Here is a 16,330-nt window from a genome sequence, read left to right as displayed (position 1 = left end):
ACCGAATACTTAATAAAACACACCCAGATAAGTTCCACAGACAACCCGGTGATCGCTTTTCCACAGGGCGACGGCGAAAGGATCGCCGGGTAGGATTATGCTATGCGATGCTACTTGGAGGACTTCAGTCTACTCTCTTCTACATGCTGCAAGACGGAGGCTGCCAGAAGCGTAGTCTTCGATAGGACTAGCTATCCCCCTCTTATTCTGGCATTCTGCAGTTCAGTCCACCGATATGGCCCTTTACACATATACCCATGCATATGTAGTGTAGCTCCTTGCTTGCGAGTACTTTGGATGAGTACTCACGGCTGCTTTTCTCCCTCTTTTCCCCTTTCCCTTCTACCTGGTTGTCGCAACCAGATGTTGGAGCCCAGGAGCCAGATGCCATCGTCGACGACGACTACTACACTGGAGGCGCCTACTACTACGTGCAGGCTGCTGACGACGACCAGGAGTAGTTTAGGAGGATCCCAGGCAGGAGGCTTGCGCCTCTTTCGATCTGTATCCCAGTTTGTGCTAGCCATCTTATGGCGACTTGTTTACTTATGTCTGTACTCAGATATTGTTTCTTCCGCTGGCTCGTCTATGATCGAGCACTTGTATTCGAGCCTTCGAGGCCCCTGGCTTGTATTATGATGCTGAAATACCTGTAAAGGACTAAGGATATGTTTCTCGTTTATGGGGTTGACAAAGAGCTCGTCGTAAATGGTTATGTCGATGCAAGCTTTAACACTGATCCAGATGACTCTAAGTCACAAACTGAATACGTATTTTTATTGAATGATGGAGCTGTCAATTGGTGTAGTTCCAAGCAGAGCGTCGTGGCAGGATCTACGTGTGAAGCGGAGTACATAGCTGCTTCGGATGTGCCTATGTAGGATCTAAGAGAACCAGAAACGATCTACGTGGCAGGATCTAAGAGAACCAGAAACGATCTCGAGATTGAGCCAGAATTAATCAGATTCATGTAGAAAGATTTCATCGTAAACACCCCATTTCTAGCACACTTCCAATGTGTCGAATCAGGTTGGTCGGATAATTGAACATCTATCAATCTCCGGACCAAGTTCATCCAGGCAGTCCATCGCTCACCAACTAACGCACTCTGACCTGGATATTCAAGGGAGCTATTTGAAATACTGTGCCTATGTAATCCTCCTTACATTGCAAGATGTTATATAGGGTGGGATATTGTATAACTAGGGAGTACTATTCTTATTCTCATGTATTTTAGTGATCTAAACGCTCTTATATTTCTTTGCAGAGGGAGTATCATGTACATCTAACCATGTTGACTTCATACTATCCGTGAAGATCCGAGGTTGAACAATCGTTTGCTTTGCTTTTGAAGTAAAGAAACATATGCCTGAGTTGTAGAAAATGCGAGAAAAATAGATAGCCCAAATTAGTTGGTTACTGCGTTTAAAACCTCATCAATATCTATGGTCTAAGGGCATCTCCAATGCGCCGTGCCGTAAAACGCTCGCAAACGTCCGGACCAATGCGTTCGAACCTTTTTTGTCATCCAATGCAATGCCACATACGTCCGCGTGTTTGAATTCTCGCAAATTGAATACAAAGCGGAGAGGTTTGCAGGAGTCTGAATGTCCGCCTCGCGGATCAAAAACCACCACGTACCTGTGCCACAGCTTCTCTCCTCTCCATCCACCCAGGATGGCGGAATGCCGCTACTATTTGGTGGAAAGAGTGACGTCCGATTAACACAAGCTATTTGGCGGAAGGGTTGCAGCTCATAAACATGTACTAGAAAGTTTTTTTTTTTTGAGGGAAACATGTACTAGAAAGTTAACACACAATTGATCGGTTACATGCATGTTGCAAATAAATATAGAAAGTTAACATGATCAGTTATTTGAGGGAAGAGTGGAAGGCCTTCTAATGACCAACGTTTATATTATAGACTAGAACGTCAAGGCGCGCTTTGCCGCGCCCGCCATCTTGATGAAAGAGTATCGAGACAGTAGAAATATTGGTGAAAAAAATGGAAGGTATAATTATCAATGGAGATTAGAATTATAATACACAAGTCAGCTTCATGAGATTTTACAAAATCCGTCGCAAATCCATAAGAAAGAATTACTGAGAATGTTCAAAAGATCAACAGAATACTTATGAGCTTTGGTGTGAAGTATATAAATGAAACAGGATATTGGATTTAGCATTTCAACACTAAACTGCATAATGAAAGGTTGTGCATCCCTCATCACTCGATGAAGAGGGCGAGGGCTTTCCCTGGTTAAATAATAATAATATTTAGTCACGTAATAAGCAACCTTTCAAACGGATACCACACAAAAACCTAAAAATGAAAAGAAAGAACGTCTCAAAGTCTAACGTATTTTTTTAGGAAGATAGAGAACCTAAGTAGATTCCCTATCCTGAGGGAAAAAACGAAGATAATATAAATATATAAAGTTGGCCTAATAATTGCTATACCCTGCCGAAGCTAATGCAATTATTTTGAACATTCTGAAGTTGTTGCAAAAACTGCTGCAGTGGGCAGAACACTTAAATTATAATCGGTATTAGTGGCCATGCAAATGTATGAAATACAGGGTACATGTCAAGGGCTCCATTCACCATCACAGAATCCGAATAGAAGAAATGATACCAAATAAACACCTTAGTCTATCTCAACAGCAGTATCAGATCATCCGTTGTTTGATAGGGTACCCTATATTAATTCCTTCCATCAAGAAGCTGAAATAATTATATGTCCACAAATTGTGTTAGCATAAGGAAAAGAATCACACAGAAGGCAGAGGGCTGCATACTATGCTGCAAGAACTTGAATTGTACTATATCTACGGATGCCATGAAGCGTAGTATTTACCTCATCGCTCATCCTCAAATGCTATTTCTACTTTATTTCCTGATTTTTTTCTTTGAAAAAATCATATCCTTTAAATTTCCTAGTCACAGGATAGCAGATTACTTCTGGCGACACGTCCAACAATTAGAGGACAACTCTAGTAAAGAAATTCATTGATCCGACACCAGACAGGGTCAAAATATATAGATAGTACTACCTTAGATAACACATGGTCTGGAAGAGCATCATTTAAAGCAATTTTACTGGTGTCGTGGTGTCACAGGACAAACCTGCAACTCGGTGGACGAAATATATATCAAGCAATCAAAACACCTTGAATTGTTCATTCCTGTAAATTTTTCATAATCTTTACTTTTAGTCAAAATTAGCTAGGTTTGGAAATTGCAATCTGAGAGCAGCACACCATATCTCAAACCGATAAGGAATTTGGACCTCGGCATCAAACAGAATTACCAGAAACTGAATGAATTGCACGTATGAAAAATAACCTCATCTTAGTAACTCTTGGCCCCCAACGAAAGTATGAAACCTCAGCATCAGACAGAATTAGCATAAACTGAATAAATTGCAGGTACGAAAAATAACCTCATCTTAGTAACTCTTGGCCCCCAATGAAAAAGTTGGATAACGGGGGCACACCAGCAGTTTGATTTGCCAGTTTTCCGATTGAAACCATTGGCATGAGATAGCGCAATTCTTCCCCAATTAAGTATAAAACCATCAACAGTAAACCCTAAAATTTAATTTCTCAAAAAATAATTCCTAATCAGTAAAGAATCAACAGAAAGATAGTGCATGTATGAGATTGAAACCTAAGAATTAACATAGGGCGTTGGGTGAAACGAAGCTTGAAGAGGGAAAAACAAATCCGATTTCAGTTTTCCTCTTGCTCATAACCATACGCAGCGATGCACCATCGCACATGGCCATGTGTTTCTACTTTCTACCACTCACTCGCCATCGCTAGCACATGCAATAGCCGCCCTAGCGAACTGTTAGGTTTTTGTGGGGAACAACAGGGTGAGCCGGTTCTCCTGCCGCTGGTTAAGGCACAGAGGCGGCGCCAGTTAAGAAGGGGCTGCGGAGGAAGAGTACATGGCGGGTGGTTGGCACCGACGTGGAGGCAGACGCACAACAGAAGCTCGCCGACGGCGGCGGCGCATCGCGGAGGGACAGTGAAACTGTTAGTTCGGGAGGATTGGTTTTTTTTAGGGCAGTTCGTCCGGGAGGATAGCGTCTGATGGTAAGACGTGGGCCTTCTACGGCCCAGTAACGTAGAGAAACGCGAGCTCGTTCCGCGGAGCAGCGGCCCTCGAGACGGTGCACGACGCGCGGGGGCGACCTGGGACAACCCAACTTTGATCTGCATCGTATGTTCGAAGATCCGATGGCTGAGACAGTTAAATCGCTGTGGAGGCTCGTAGCTAGCTGTGTTATATTGTTTTTTATTTAATAGTTAATTGATCGGTTATTTGGTGGAAAGGTTACGCTGACAAGCTATTTGGCGGATGGGTTGCAGCTCTTGCAAAGTTATTTCGCGGACGTGAATTAGGTTGCAGCTATCTCAAGTAAGAAATCATCATTGTGTATTGCGCAAGGCTACATTCGAGGTATAAGGTTGGATGGTCAGTTCACGTATCTGGGTCTACGAACACATTCGCAGACGTTTAGTGTATCTGATTTGCGGCACGGAGATGCCCTAACTTACTTCCTAATAATCCGTAAGAGGTCTCGTAATGTGAAAAACATGGCTACGCACTAACGTGCAACATGAATAATATGATAGGAATATGGCTGGGAAGTTGGCATGCACGGTCTAATACTGCTGGAAGTTAATTTGTTCTAGCAGTGCATGGCTATGACGTTTCCGAAAATCTCCCACCAGTACAGTTCCGTGCACAAGCGTACACTAATCAAACTACCCAACAACATGAGTTTGGGCTCTCATCACAAGCATCTGAGATTGCTATAAAATGGAAACAATTGCTTAACTTTCATTATACCATCCTGCTACCAACATCATCGTCACCACAATGACACTCACAGCTGCGGTCCTCCCAAAAGTTGCACAATGGCTTGCCGCTGCACACGAGTGTGTGACACAACCCAGTCCTATCCATCTACTAGTTGTCGCTCTTCTAATCGTCACGGCTACCGCCTACCTTGCACTCCGTCCTAAAACCGTATACCTTGTTGACTACGCTTGCTTCCGGCCAAGATCCAACTTCAGATACACAAAGGCAACCTTCTTCGAGCATGCACACCTCTCACCTTTCCTTGATGATTCTACCACCAACTTCATAGCTGCTATTCTTGACCGCTCAAACATGAGCGATCAAACGTACGTGCCACCTGCGTTTGGCTATATTGAGCCATACTGTGGGCTTGATGAAGCACGCGCCGAAGCAGAGTTGATTGTCTTCCCAGTGATCGATGACCTTTTAACCAAGACACGCATCAACAACAATGCGATTGGTGTTCTTATCACCAACTGTAGTTTATTTTGCCCGGTACCATCCATCAGCGACATGATTGTGAACCGTTACAAGTTGCGAGATGATCTCCGCATCGTCAATCTCTCTGGGATGGCATGCTCTGCATCATTGACCGCCGTGGGGCTCGCGAGCAACATGCTACAGGTCATGCCTTGGGGTTCACACGTGTTGGTGGTGTCGACGGAGATCATAGGGCCATCCTACTATGCAGGAGATAATCGTTCCATGTTGTTGGGTAACATCTTGTTTCGTATGAGCGGTGCTGCCAAGCTTTTGTCTACTTCTAGATCCAAGGCTAGGTTTCGGCTTCAGTATCTTACACGAACGATCACAGCAGCAAATAATGATGCCTATCGGTGTGTGTATCAGGAGGAAGATGAGAAAGGAAACCTTGGGATCGCTCTCTCTAGAGAGCTCATGAATGTCGCTGAAGACGCACTCAAGGCCAATATCATGGCAACTGGGTCTCTTGTCTTACCGGCGTCAGAGCTTCTCAAGTTTTTGTTTTTCTACGTGACAAAAAAGATGCTCTTCTGGTGGAAGGTTGGACCATACATCCCCAACTTTTCTCTTGCATTTGAGCATTTCTGCATCCACGCTGGTGGACCAGCGGTTATCACCTCAGTACAACATGGACTCAATCTATCAAACAAGCATGTTGAACCATCGCGGATGACGTTTCATCAATTTGGAAACCAAATGAGCGCATCCGTGTGGTACGAGTTGGCATACATAGAGGCTAAAGGCCAGATGAAGAAAGGCAACAAGGTGTGGATGATCGGATTTGGTGCAGGATACGAGTGCAACACAGCTGGGTGGGTGTGTATACAACCATCTTCTGATGTGGATGGACCCTGGGCTAACTACATGGATCATCACTCAACGATGTCTCCAACAAATGCTAAACAAACATAATTACTAGAAGACAGGGGCGGATCTAGAGATGAATGATGAATCTACCCTGATGCACTACTTTTCTATGGTTTTAGAAGTTTCAATGAACAATGTACTTATTTACCGAACAATAGTGTATTTCATGGAATAATGTATAATGTACGAGGACAATTAAATGGCAAGCAAACTGCTTGATACAGAAAAATATATGAAAAGGATAATGTGTCTTCTCTCAATACATTATAAGTTTGCCCGTGCCCATGATTCTGCAAGAATACATCATCAAGTTAAAATAGGCAAGTGGAATATAATGGAATGGCCAAATGAAAGCATCAACCACGATGATTGATGTTCCCAGTGATCGATGACCTCTTGGCCAAGACAGGCATCAACCACGATGTGATTGATGTTCTTATCACCACCTGCACTTTATTTTGCCCGGTACCAACCATCAGCGACATGATTGTGAACCGTTACAAGTTGCGAGGTGATCTCCGCATCATCGACCTCTCAGGGATGGCATGCGCTGCATCATTGACCGCGGTGGGGCTGGCGAACAACATGCTACAGGTCATGCCTTGGGGTTCACACGTGTTGGTGGTGTCGACAGAGATCATAGGTGCATCCTACTATGCAGGAAATAATCGGAGATGTCTCGTAAGGCGACTGGGGGGGGGGGGGGGGGGACGAGCGGGGAGACAGCAGGCGCGCCGCCTCGCCTCTCCGGCAATCGACGGCGGGTGGGGGGCCGGTTTTGGGCACTCGCAGACGCTGACGAGGACGATGCAGATGGAGATGTGGACGAGTCTCGGCTATCTCCACCGTCGCCGACTCCCTCTGACCAAATCTGCGAGTTCTTCAATGCCGGATACATGGAAGAGGAAGCGGTGACGACCATTGACAAGGTGCTGCCCCTTGATGATCCGGCCAGGATAGGGCTGCACGCGGGCAAGAAGAGGAGATGGTGTGCCGAGTGGTTCATCGGAGAACGTCGGCGACGGTGGTCAAGCCTTGGAAGGGCCCTATCCCGAAGGTCAGTCTTCCTAATCTTACCGTTTTCGATTTAGTTCGGCCGGAGTCATGGATCGTCGTTAAGAGAAAGAAGAAAGCTCGCCGGACGGTGGCTAGATCGGCGCCGGCGGCGTCTGCGCCGGTCATGCCCGGAATTCCGGGCATCGGGATCGCTGCCGACCGAGCGCTTCGTTTGAATTTTTTGCTTGGCCGAGAGGGGCCGATTCAGTGTGCACATGGGCCGAGTTTGGTTGGGCCGGGGTTAGATGGGTATGAGGCCCAGGCTAAACCGCTGCCAACCCAACTAATCCTGGTGACGGACCGAAGTGAGTTCGGTGAGGTGGACGGGCCGGGAATGGCTGGGTATGAGGCCCAGTCAGGTCGAGTCCTGATCGCTAATGTGGGTGACGGAGTATGCCGTGATCGACCGATGTTCCCTGTCTCTTCCTCGCCAACAAGGGTTTTTCATCGCCGGAGTCCGAACCTTCGTTCTGCTGGGGGTGGTCGTGCTCGGCGAATTCTTCCACTTGGGGTGATGGCGGGCCGCAGTGGTGCGCTGCCGCCGGGGAAAAAACCCGTCGTGCCCTCCGGGTCCGGACGCGCCGGGGTTGCACCGCCGCCGGGCGCTGGCGGTGGCCGTGGCGCGGTGCTGCCGCCGGTCCCTGGGACTGGCCGTGGAGGGGCGCCTCCACCGGTTTCGGCTGTGGGTCGGGGCATGGCCACGGCCGGTGCGGCTGCGGGCCGTGGTAGTGTGTTGCCCGGTGCCCACCCGCCGGCGACTGGTTCGGCTGGTCTTGCGGTCGAGCGTGGTGGGCAGCTTCCTGGACCTTGTCCACCGGCGCCTGGGTTGGCTGGGATCGCCGCTGCGGGCCAGGGTGGCGCCGCACCGAGGCCGCCTGCGCCGAGGAACCCGGGGCTGACGATCGGGCAACAGCCGAGGCCGGCCCCACTGCCTCACCTCGTCTCCAAGCCTACGCAGAGCAGGGCTGGGACGGTGCAGACGCAGGCACCGCCTTCGCCTCAAAACTCTGGTGTTGGAGGTTCTTTTGCCGCGCCCCGGGGTCAGTGGGGAGATGATGGTTTTAATGCTTATGAGGTTGGTCAGCACCGTGGCTCCTCGTCGACGGGTGATGGTCGAGGATATGCTTGGTAGAGCGATGGCTCGGCAGCGCGACCGTTTATGGGTCCCCCAAGAGGTTTTTTTGAGGGGGCGTCTAGCCCGGGCTATCGACAGTGGGGTGGTTTCCGCGGTCATCGTGGTGGTCGTGGTGGTCGAGGTGGCCGGTACCGCCCACGACAGCCTCATCCGCCCGCTGTCGAGCAGATGGCCGTTGACGGGTATGTTGAGGAGCCGGTTTTGTCAAGTCAAGCTATGGAGGTGGTGTCGGCACTAGCTCATGCTGAGATACCCGAGAATGAGTCCGGGTTGACAACGTCAGTGGAGGCGACAGACAGGGCTGAGTCGGAGAGGGCATCCAAGTGGGTGCGTAAGAAAGAGAAAATGTTGTGCTATCAATGTGGTGGGAAGGGTCATTTTATTGATGAGTGTGTGGCTGAACTTTGTGGCACTTGTGGCAAACCGGCACATGATAAGGGGACTGTCCGTTTTTGCGAGATCAGGCACCGACTCTCATGATGTATGGAGTGTACTGTGCTGAACTCACGTTCTTTGAGTCTCCTACTGAGAGGGAGGTTCCTGACGAGACTCTGAGTTTGATGACTGGGATAGTCAAAATTACCAGAGGAGAGGTTTCTGAGGCACATATTGTGCGGAGGCTGAAGGAGCTAGCTCCAGGTGATTTCCAGTGGGAGCTTGTTAGTCTCAAGGAAAAACTGTTTAGGGTTGAGTTCCCTTCGATTGAGGATCTACAGAGACTTCTGAGTTTTGGGATGTGCAAAGTGTCGGGTACTGATTGTGTCCTTGAGTTTCACGAGTGGAAGAGGGTCGAGCCTCAGGGTAAGCCTCTGACTCAGGTTTGGCTGCGTTTTTCTAGGGCTCCCTCGAAGCCGATGCATGATGCTAGGGTTGTGGCTAGTTTTTGTATTATGGTGGGGAGACCGGAGCGAGTGGATATGGACTTTACCAGAGCTCACGGGATAGCCCGATTGCTGGTCAGTGTTCTGGATATTGAGTACGTGCCTAAGGTGGTCAAGTGGGCATATCAAGGCCAGATCTATAACCTCGTGATTGAGTTTGAGGATGAGAGTCTGTTTGCCGAGGCGGCTAACGGGACTGATATTGATATGCACGAGGGAGATGATAGCTCGGGACTTAAGGAAGCGTCGGCTGCTGATAGTGGACGAGAGTCGTCTACTACACCGAGAACTGTTTCTCAGACGTCAGGGGATGGGATGGTACCACCCTCAACGGTGCCTACGACTACTCTGAGATTTGGGTCCTTCGAGCCGGCTTCTGCGCCTCTAAGACTTTGGAGTGAGCGGGTGGAGTCTGATGAGGTGTTTGAGCACACGTTACCTATTTTGGAGTTTGAGGAACCTGTGAGTCCACTACTTGGGGTTTTGCTGATCCGGGCCAGGAGTGAGGAGGAGGTTCCCTCCCACATGCTCGTTGATTTTCCTCAGGTCGAGGGCATGGCGGTGGAGGTCTTTCTCCCAGGAGGGGGTCCGGGGATGGTGATCTCGGATCCCTCTACTTCTGTCGTGATGCCGGAGTTGCAGGTGGCGGTTCCATCTTTTGATGGGGGCTCGGGGCAGCTGGCCTCGGCGCCCTCTTTTTCTCTCGTGGTGGACAAGGTCCTGGTGGTGGAGGTTGTTTCTTTGGGAGGGGGTCCGGGGCAGCTGGCCTTGACACCTTCTTCTCCTCTTGCCAGACCAGAGATGCAGGCGGCGGCTCCGCTTTCTGGAGGGGGCTCGGGGCAGGTGGCCTCGGGGCCCTCTTCTCTTGGGGTGCCCAGGGGGGTCAGCCCACCTGGGACGCCGGTGACTCCTCCTGGTCGAAGGGCCGGGGTGGATGGGGAGCTCGGGCAGGCGGCCCAGGTTCCACCTTCCCCCAGCATGGTGCAGTCTCTCTGTGGTGGGGCGCGGCAGACGTTGCTGGTGCCGTTGAGTGCCCCTTCACTTTCCGACGGTCCAGCTGGTTCATCGATGGAAGATGACCGGCTGCGTTCTCGGGATGGCGCAGGAGGCCCCACAACGAGCAGGGCTACTCGGGAGGAGGTGATTGCGTTCGGTGGTATTCCGGATCCGGTCTCTGAGGGGCGACGGTTGAGCAGCCGTCTCCAGGATCATCCGGAGGTGGACGACATACAGCAGCGGTGCGCCATGAGGGCGGCCAAGCTTCATGACGTGGAGGTCACTACTGGTATGTCGGTTAATACCTCTAATTCTATATTGCATTTTTCTAATGATGAGATTATTAATAATGCAAACCAGCTAGGAATTTCACTAGGTAGTAATGATAGTGAAATTTCACTTTCTGTTAATGATATGCTGGATTTAGAGGCAGAGCGGGCTTTAGAGATGATTCGTAACTTAGCTGCGGTTAAACCCATGAATGATTCCGATATTGATGCATTGGGGGTCAGGGTGCTCGATAATTTTTGTGCGGATCTTGCTCCTCCTCTTCCTGAGCCTGAGGAGGAGGATGAGAGTGTGGAGAATGTTGAAGTTTGAACTTCTGAGCCTGGTTGTGAGGACCAGCTGGAGAGTAAGAACATTCCTAAACACAAATGGAAGCGGAAGATCTACCCGGATTCCGCAGTGCGTAGGAGTGCTCGGATCCGAACAACTAAAAAAATTCCATGATGAGATATGAAAGGAATCTTTTGGAATAGCAGAGGTCTAAAAGACTTGGCTAAAAGAAGGTTTCTTGCAGAGGCATCTATTGAGCATAGGTTGGACTTTATCGCATTGTCGGAAACTGGTAGAGAAAACTTTTCGCCACAGGTTCTCAATACTTTATTGTGTGGTATTGATTTTTACTGGCATTGTCTGCCACCGCGAGGAAGATCGGGTGGGATCTTACTCAGGGTTAGATGTGATTCGCTAGAAGTCCAAAGTCTGGTCATGGGAAATTTTGCTGTTAAGTTGAGGGTGCGGTCGAAGGCTGATGGGTTTAACTGGGCTTTGGTGGCGGTATATGGTGCCGCACAACCCGAACTAAAAACGGATTTCTTGGCTGATCTGGTTAGGATTTGCGGTTCAGAGCAACTTCCTATCCTGGTGGGGGGTGATTTCAACATTATCAGAAGGCGCGATGAGAAGAATAATGATAATTTTGACGGCAGATGGTCGTTCATGTTTAATACTATCATTGAAAGCTTGGATCTGAGAGAGATAGAGCTTTCGGGCAGAAAGTTTACCTGGGCTAACGTGATGCCAAACCCGACGTTTGAAAAGTTGGATCGAGTCCTGGCTAGTGTCGAATGGGAGCAGAAATTCCCCTTTGTAACAGTTCAGGCTCTTTCTCGTGGTATTTTTGACCACACGGCTTTATTTCTTGACTCTGGTGAGGCCACCCATTTGGGAAATAAAAATGCTTTTTCTTTCGAGCTTGCTTGGTTTGAGAGAGAAGGCTTCTTTGATCTCGTAGCCAGAGAGTGGGCTAAGGATGCAGGAGGTAGGTCTGCGCTTGAGCGTTGGCAGAATAAGATTAGGCACTTGAGAAGTTTCCTATGTGGGTGGACTAAGCATATGAGCAGGATTTTTAAGGTAGAAAAGGAACAACTCCTTACACTTATTCAATCCCTAGATGTAAAAGCAGAAACCACGGTTCTGCCAGCCTCGGAGCTTCATGCCAAGCTTGACGCGGAGATGAGGCTGAAAGAGCTTCTTCGTGAGGAAGAATTAAAGTGAGCGCTCCGGGCCAAGGTCCGAAGAGTAGTCCAGGGGGACGCGAACACTCAATTCTTCCACATGATCGCTAATGGCAAGCATAGAAAGAAGAGGATCTTTCAGCTTGAACAAGATGAAGGAACGATTCTTGGTTAGGAAAACCTAAAGTTATACATTACTGAGTATTACAAGCAGCTGTTTGGGCCTCAGGATAACTATGTGTCGCCGGATGAGTCTAGGATTGAGGATGTGCCTCAACTTACTGCTGTTGAGAATGATATTTTAGCTGCTCCTTTTTCTGAGAAAGAGGTGTTTGAGGCCATTTCGCAGATGAAGAATAATAAGGCTCCTGGCCCAGATGGTTTCCCGGCTGAGTTCTATAAGAAGTGTTGGCATATTATTAAAGGAGATCTGTTGCCGTTGTTCCACGATTTATTCTCTGGCCAGCTTCACCTTTTTCAGCTGAATTTTGGAACGATAACCCTGCTTCCCAAGAAGACAGAGGCAGTGAGAATCGAGCAATTCAGGCCTATGTGTCTTCTTAATGTTAGTTTCAAAAAATTTACCAAGGTCGGGACGAGTAGGTTCACACAGATTGCGCATGTTGTGGTGCAGCCTACTCAAACTGCTTTCATGCCGGACAGGAACATCCTCGAAGGGGTTTTGGTCCTTCATGAAACGCTCCATGAGATTCACACGAAAAAACTTGATGGAGTTGTTTTTAAGGTGGATTTCAAGAAAGCGTACAATAAAGTCAAATGGCCATTCCTTCAACAGGCCTTACGCATAAAGGGTTTTGATGAAGCTTGGCGACGCCAAGTAGAATCTTTCACACAAAAAGGAAGTGTTGGAATTAAAGTGAATGACAACATAGGTCATTATTTCCAGACACACAAGGGCTTGAGGCAAGGTGATCCAATGTCTCCTATTCTGTTCAACATCGTCGTTGACATATTGGCAATCTTGATAGGTAGGGCAAAGGAGGCCGGTCAGGTGGGTGGCTTGGTACCTCATCTAGTTGATGGTGGTGTGTCCATCCTGCAGTATGTTGATGATACAATCATCTTTATGGAGCACGACTTGGCAAAAGCGAGAAATATGAAGCTGGTGTTATGCTTATTTGAACAATTGACCGGTTTGAAGATTAACTTTCATAAAAGTGAGTTGTTCTATTTTGGTAGAGCTAATGAGGAACAAGAGGCTTCTAAGCAATTGTTTGGATGCGAATTGGGAGCACTACCTTTTACGTACCTGGGCATACCCATTCACCATCGTAAGCTGACAAACAGAGAATGAAAGTGCATCGAGGATCGGTTTTAGAAGAAACTAAGTTGCTGGAAGGGCAAACTCATGTCATATGGAGGCCGATTGATTATTATAATTCGGTGCTCACGAGTATGCCTATGTTTCTCTTATCCTTCTTTGAAGTCCCAGTTGGGGTTAGGAAAAGGCTGTACTTCTATCGACCCCGTTTTTTCTGGCAGAGCGATGAACTAAAGAGAAAATACCGACTCGCCAAATGAGATATCATCTGTCGACCAAAGGACCAGGGGGGTCTTCATATTAAGAATATTGAAGTCAAGAACAGATGCCTTCTTAGTAAGTGGCTGTATAAGTTATCAATTGAGACCGAGGCTACTTGGGCGCAGATTCTCCGTAGCAAGTATCTGCATTCTAAGACTTTGTCACAGGCGACAGTGAGACCGACTGACTCGCCGTTTTGGAAGGGGCTTATGAGAGTCAAAGCTGCTTTCTTTAATAGAACAAAGTTTATTGTCGGTAATGGTAACACCACTCGCTTTTGGGAGGATACTTGGCTTGGTGAAACGCCGTCGGCGCTTCAGTATCCGTCCCTGTATGATATTGTGCAGCGACGTGATGCTCTGGTTGCAACGATTATGCAGTCCATTCCCCTTAATATTCAGTTTAGGAGGGTGCTTTTGGCGACCGGTGGGAAGCTTGGCTTCATCTGGTGAGTAGACTGATGGAGGTTCAGTTAGCTCATCAGCCCGATCAGTTGTGTTGGAAAGCTTACTAGGTCTCGAGAATTCACTGTCAAGTCGATGTATGTCGATGTCATCAACTCTAGTGTTATTCCTAGTTCCAAACATGTTTGGAAAGTCAAGGTTCCTTTGAAAATTAAAGTGTTTATGTGGTTGTACATAAACAAGTCATTTTAACAAAAGATAATTTGATTAAGCGCAACTGGACAAGATGTACTAGGTGTAGTTTCTGTGATCGGGACGAGACAATCAAGCACCTTTTCTTTGATTGCCCGTTGGCGAGAGTGTTGTGGCACACGGTGCAAATTGCCTTTAACATTACTCCTCAGAATTCGGCCAGTTCGTTATTTGAAACGTGGCTTGTTGGGATAGAGTCCGAACAGCTATACAAATCCGCATAGGAGTATGTGCATTGTTATGGGCAATTTGGAATTGCAGAAATGATTTGGCTTTTAACAGAACAACAACTATTCATGTTTTGCAGGTTTTATTCCGAGCTACTGCGCTGATCCGTATGTGGTCCTTACTCACTCCGATGGAGGCCAGGAGCGTTTGGTTACTGGATCTGTCCGGTGGGAGATGGTAGCGCGGGATATCTTCAACCGGTTTGGATGGCGGTCATGTAATAGGATAGGCGATTAGTTTACCTATCTTTCTTATGCCAGCCGGTTGTGGCTTTTGGGCCTTTTGTTTTTGGCATTGAGGCTTTTTGTGAGCTAGCCATTTATTTATTTTCAAACTATAAGACCTTGTTGAACTTCTTTATCTATCTATAAATGTGGACATATGCTTCGTTCTGATGCAGAGGCCGGGGAGTCCCCCTTTTCGAAAAAATGCAGGAAATAATCGTTCCATGTTGTTGGCTAACATCTTGTTTCGTATGAGCGGTGCTGCCAAGCTTTTGTCCACTTCTAGGTCCAAAGCTATGTTTCAGCTTCGGCATCTCACACGAATGATCACAGCATCAAACAATGATGCCTATCGGTGTGTATCAAGAGGAAGATGAGAAAGGAAACATTGGATTGCTCTCTCTAGAGACCTCATGAGTGTTGCTGAAGACGCACTCAAGGCCAATATCATTGCAACTGGGCCTCTCGTCTTACTGGCGTCAGAGCTTCTCAAGTTTTTGTTTTTCTACATGGCAAAAAAGATGCTCTTCTGGTGGAAGGTTGGACCATACATCCCCAACTTTTCTCTTGCATTTGAGCATTTCTGTATCCACGCTGGTGGACCAGCGGTTATCACCTCAGTACAACATGGACTCAGTCTATCAAACAAGCATGTTGAACCATCGCGGATGACGTTTCATCAATTTGGAAACAAAATGAGCGCATCCGTGTGGTACGAGTTGGCATACCTCGAGGCTAAAGGCCAGATGAAGAAAGGCAACAGGGTATGGATGATTGGATTTGGTGCAGGATACGAGTGCAACACAGTTGGGTGAATGTGTATACAACCATCTTCCGATGTGGATGGACCCTGGGCTAATTGCATGGATCCTTACTCAGCAATGACTCCAACGAATGCTAAACAAATATAATTATTATGTTGCCATTTACTACTACTAGAAGACAGAGGCGTATCTAGAGATGAATGATGAATCTACCCTGATGCACTACTTTCCTATGGTTTTAAAAGTTTCAATGAACAATGTACTTATTTACTGAATAATAGTGTAATTTATGGAATAATGTATAATGTATGAGCACGATAAAATGGCAAACAAACTGCTTCATACAGAAAAAAATTATATGAAAAGGATAACGTGTCTTCTCGCAATACATTATAAGTTTGCCAGTGCCCATGATTTTTCAAAAAATCATCAAGTCAAAATAGGCAAGTGGAATATAGTAGAATAGCCAAATGAAAGCATTTAACTGGCTAGTTACATGCACATTACCTTCTAGTACATTCTAGCTTTTAAAGCCATGCACTCAACCACTTGAGACATGAATAATTGACAAATTGAATGCATGACATATAGTCAATGCATTGATTCCCAAATAAGACAACTAGTGAAGGGAAGTTACTAAAACCCCAACCATACAAATTTAATAAAGTAAGAATTAAGTAATGCCCAAAAATTTTCTTGGTCCCATACTGAGCACACATGGATACCACTAACCCACTGTGACTTGGGGTGCGTTTTCCCCCTGCCCTAGCCGCCGCCACAACCACGCGACTAGGGAGGCAGATCATCTTCCACCGATCTCCACCTACCAGGACGTTGGCCCTCTCTCCCTCCGGCTGCTTCTCCGGCAGCAAGAGTTAGGATT

The 16,330-nt window shown here is 47.4% G+C and overlaps 1 protein-coding gene and 1 pseudogene across 1 annotated transcript; both read left to right on the top strand.

Annotated features, from left to right (window-relative positions):
* The first annotated feature begins 4,884 nt into the window (after window positions 1-4,884).
* LOC123039525 (3-ketoacyl-CoA synthase 6-like) lies at window positions 4,885-6,267 on the top strand. Its single transcript, XM_044462658.1, has one exon. The coding sequence runs from the start codon at window positions 4,891-4,893 to the stop codon at window positions 6,265-6,267; it is 1,377 nt and encodes a 458-aa protein (XP_044318593.1). The 5' UTR covers window positions 4,885-4,890.
* Window positions 6,268-6,594: 327 nt separating this feature from the next.
* On the top strand, window positions 6,595-15,594 carry LOC123039524 (3-ketoacyl-CoA synthase 6-like; annotated as a pseudogene).
* The last annotated feature ends 736 nt before the right edge of the window (window positions 15,595-16,330 follow it).

This window comes from Triticum aestivum, chromosome 2B (assembly GCF_018294505.1).
Source record: "Triticum aestivum cultivar Chinese Spring chromosome 2B, IWGSC CS RefSeq v2.1, whole genome shotgun sequence".
Lineage (NCBI taxonomy): Eukaryota > Viridiplantae > Streptophyta > Magnoliopsida > Poales > Poaceae > Triticum > Triticum aestivum.
The sequence above is the reverse complement of the archived record's forward strand: the minus strand, read 5'-3'. Positions and strand labels throughout refer to the sequence as shown.

What these genes read in the sequence shown, in the direction of transcription:
- LOC123039525 (XM_044462658.1), top strand. Translation starts at nt 4,891, where the DNA reads ATGACACTCACAGCTGCGGTCCTCCCAAAAGTTGCACAATGGCTTGCC.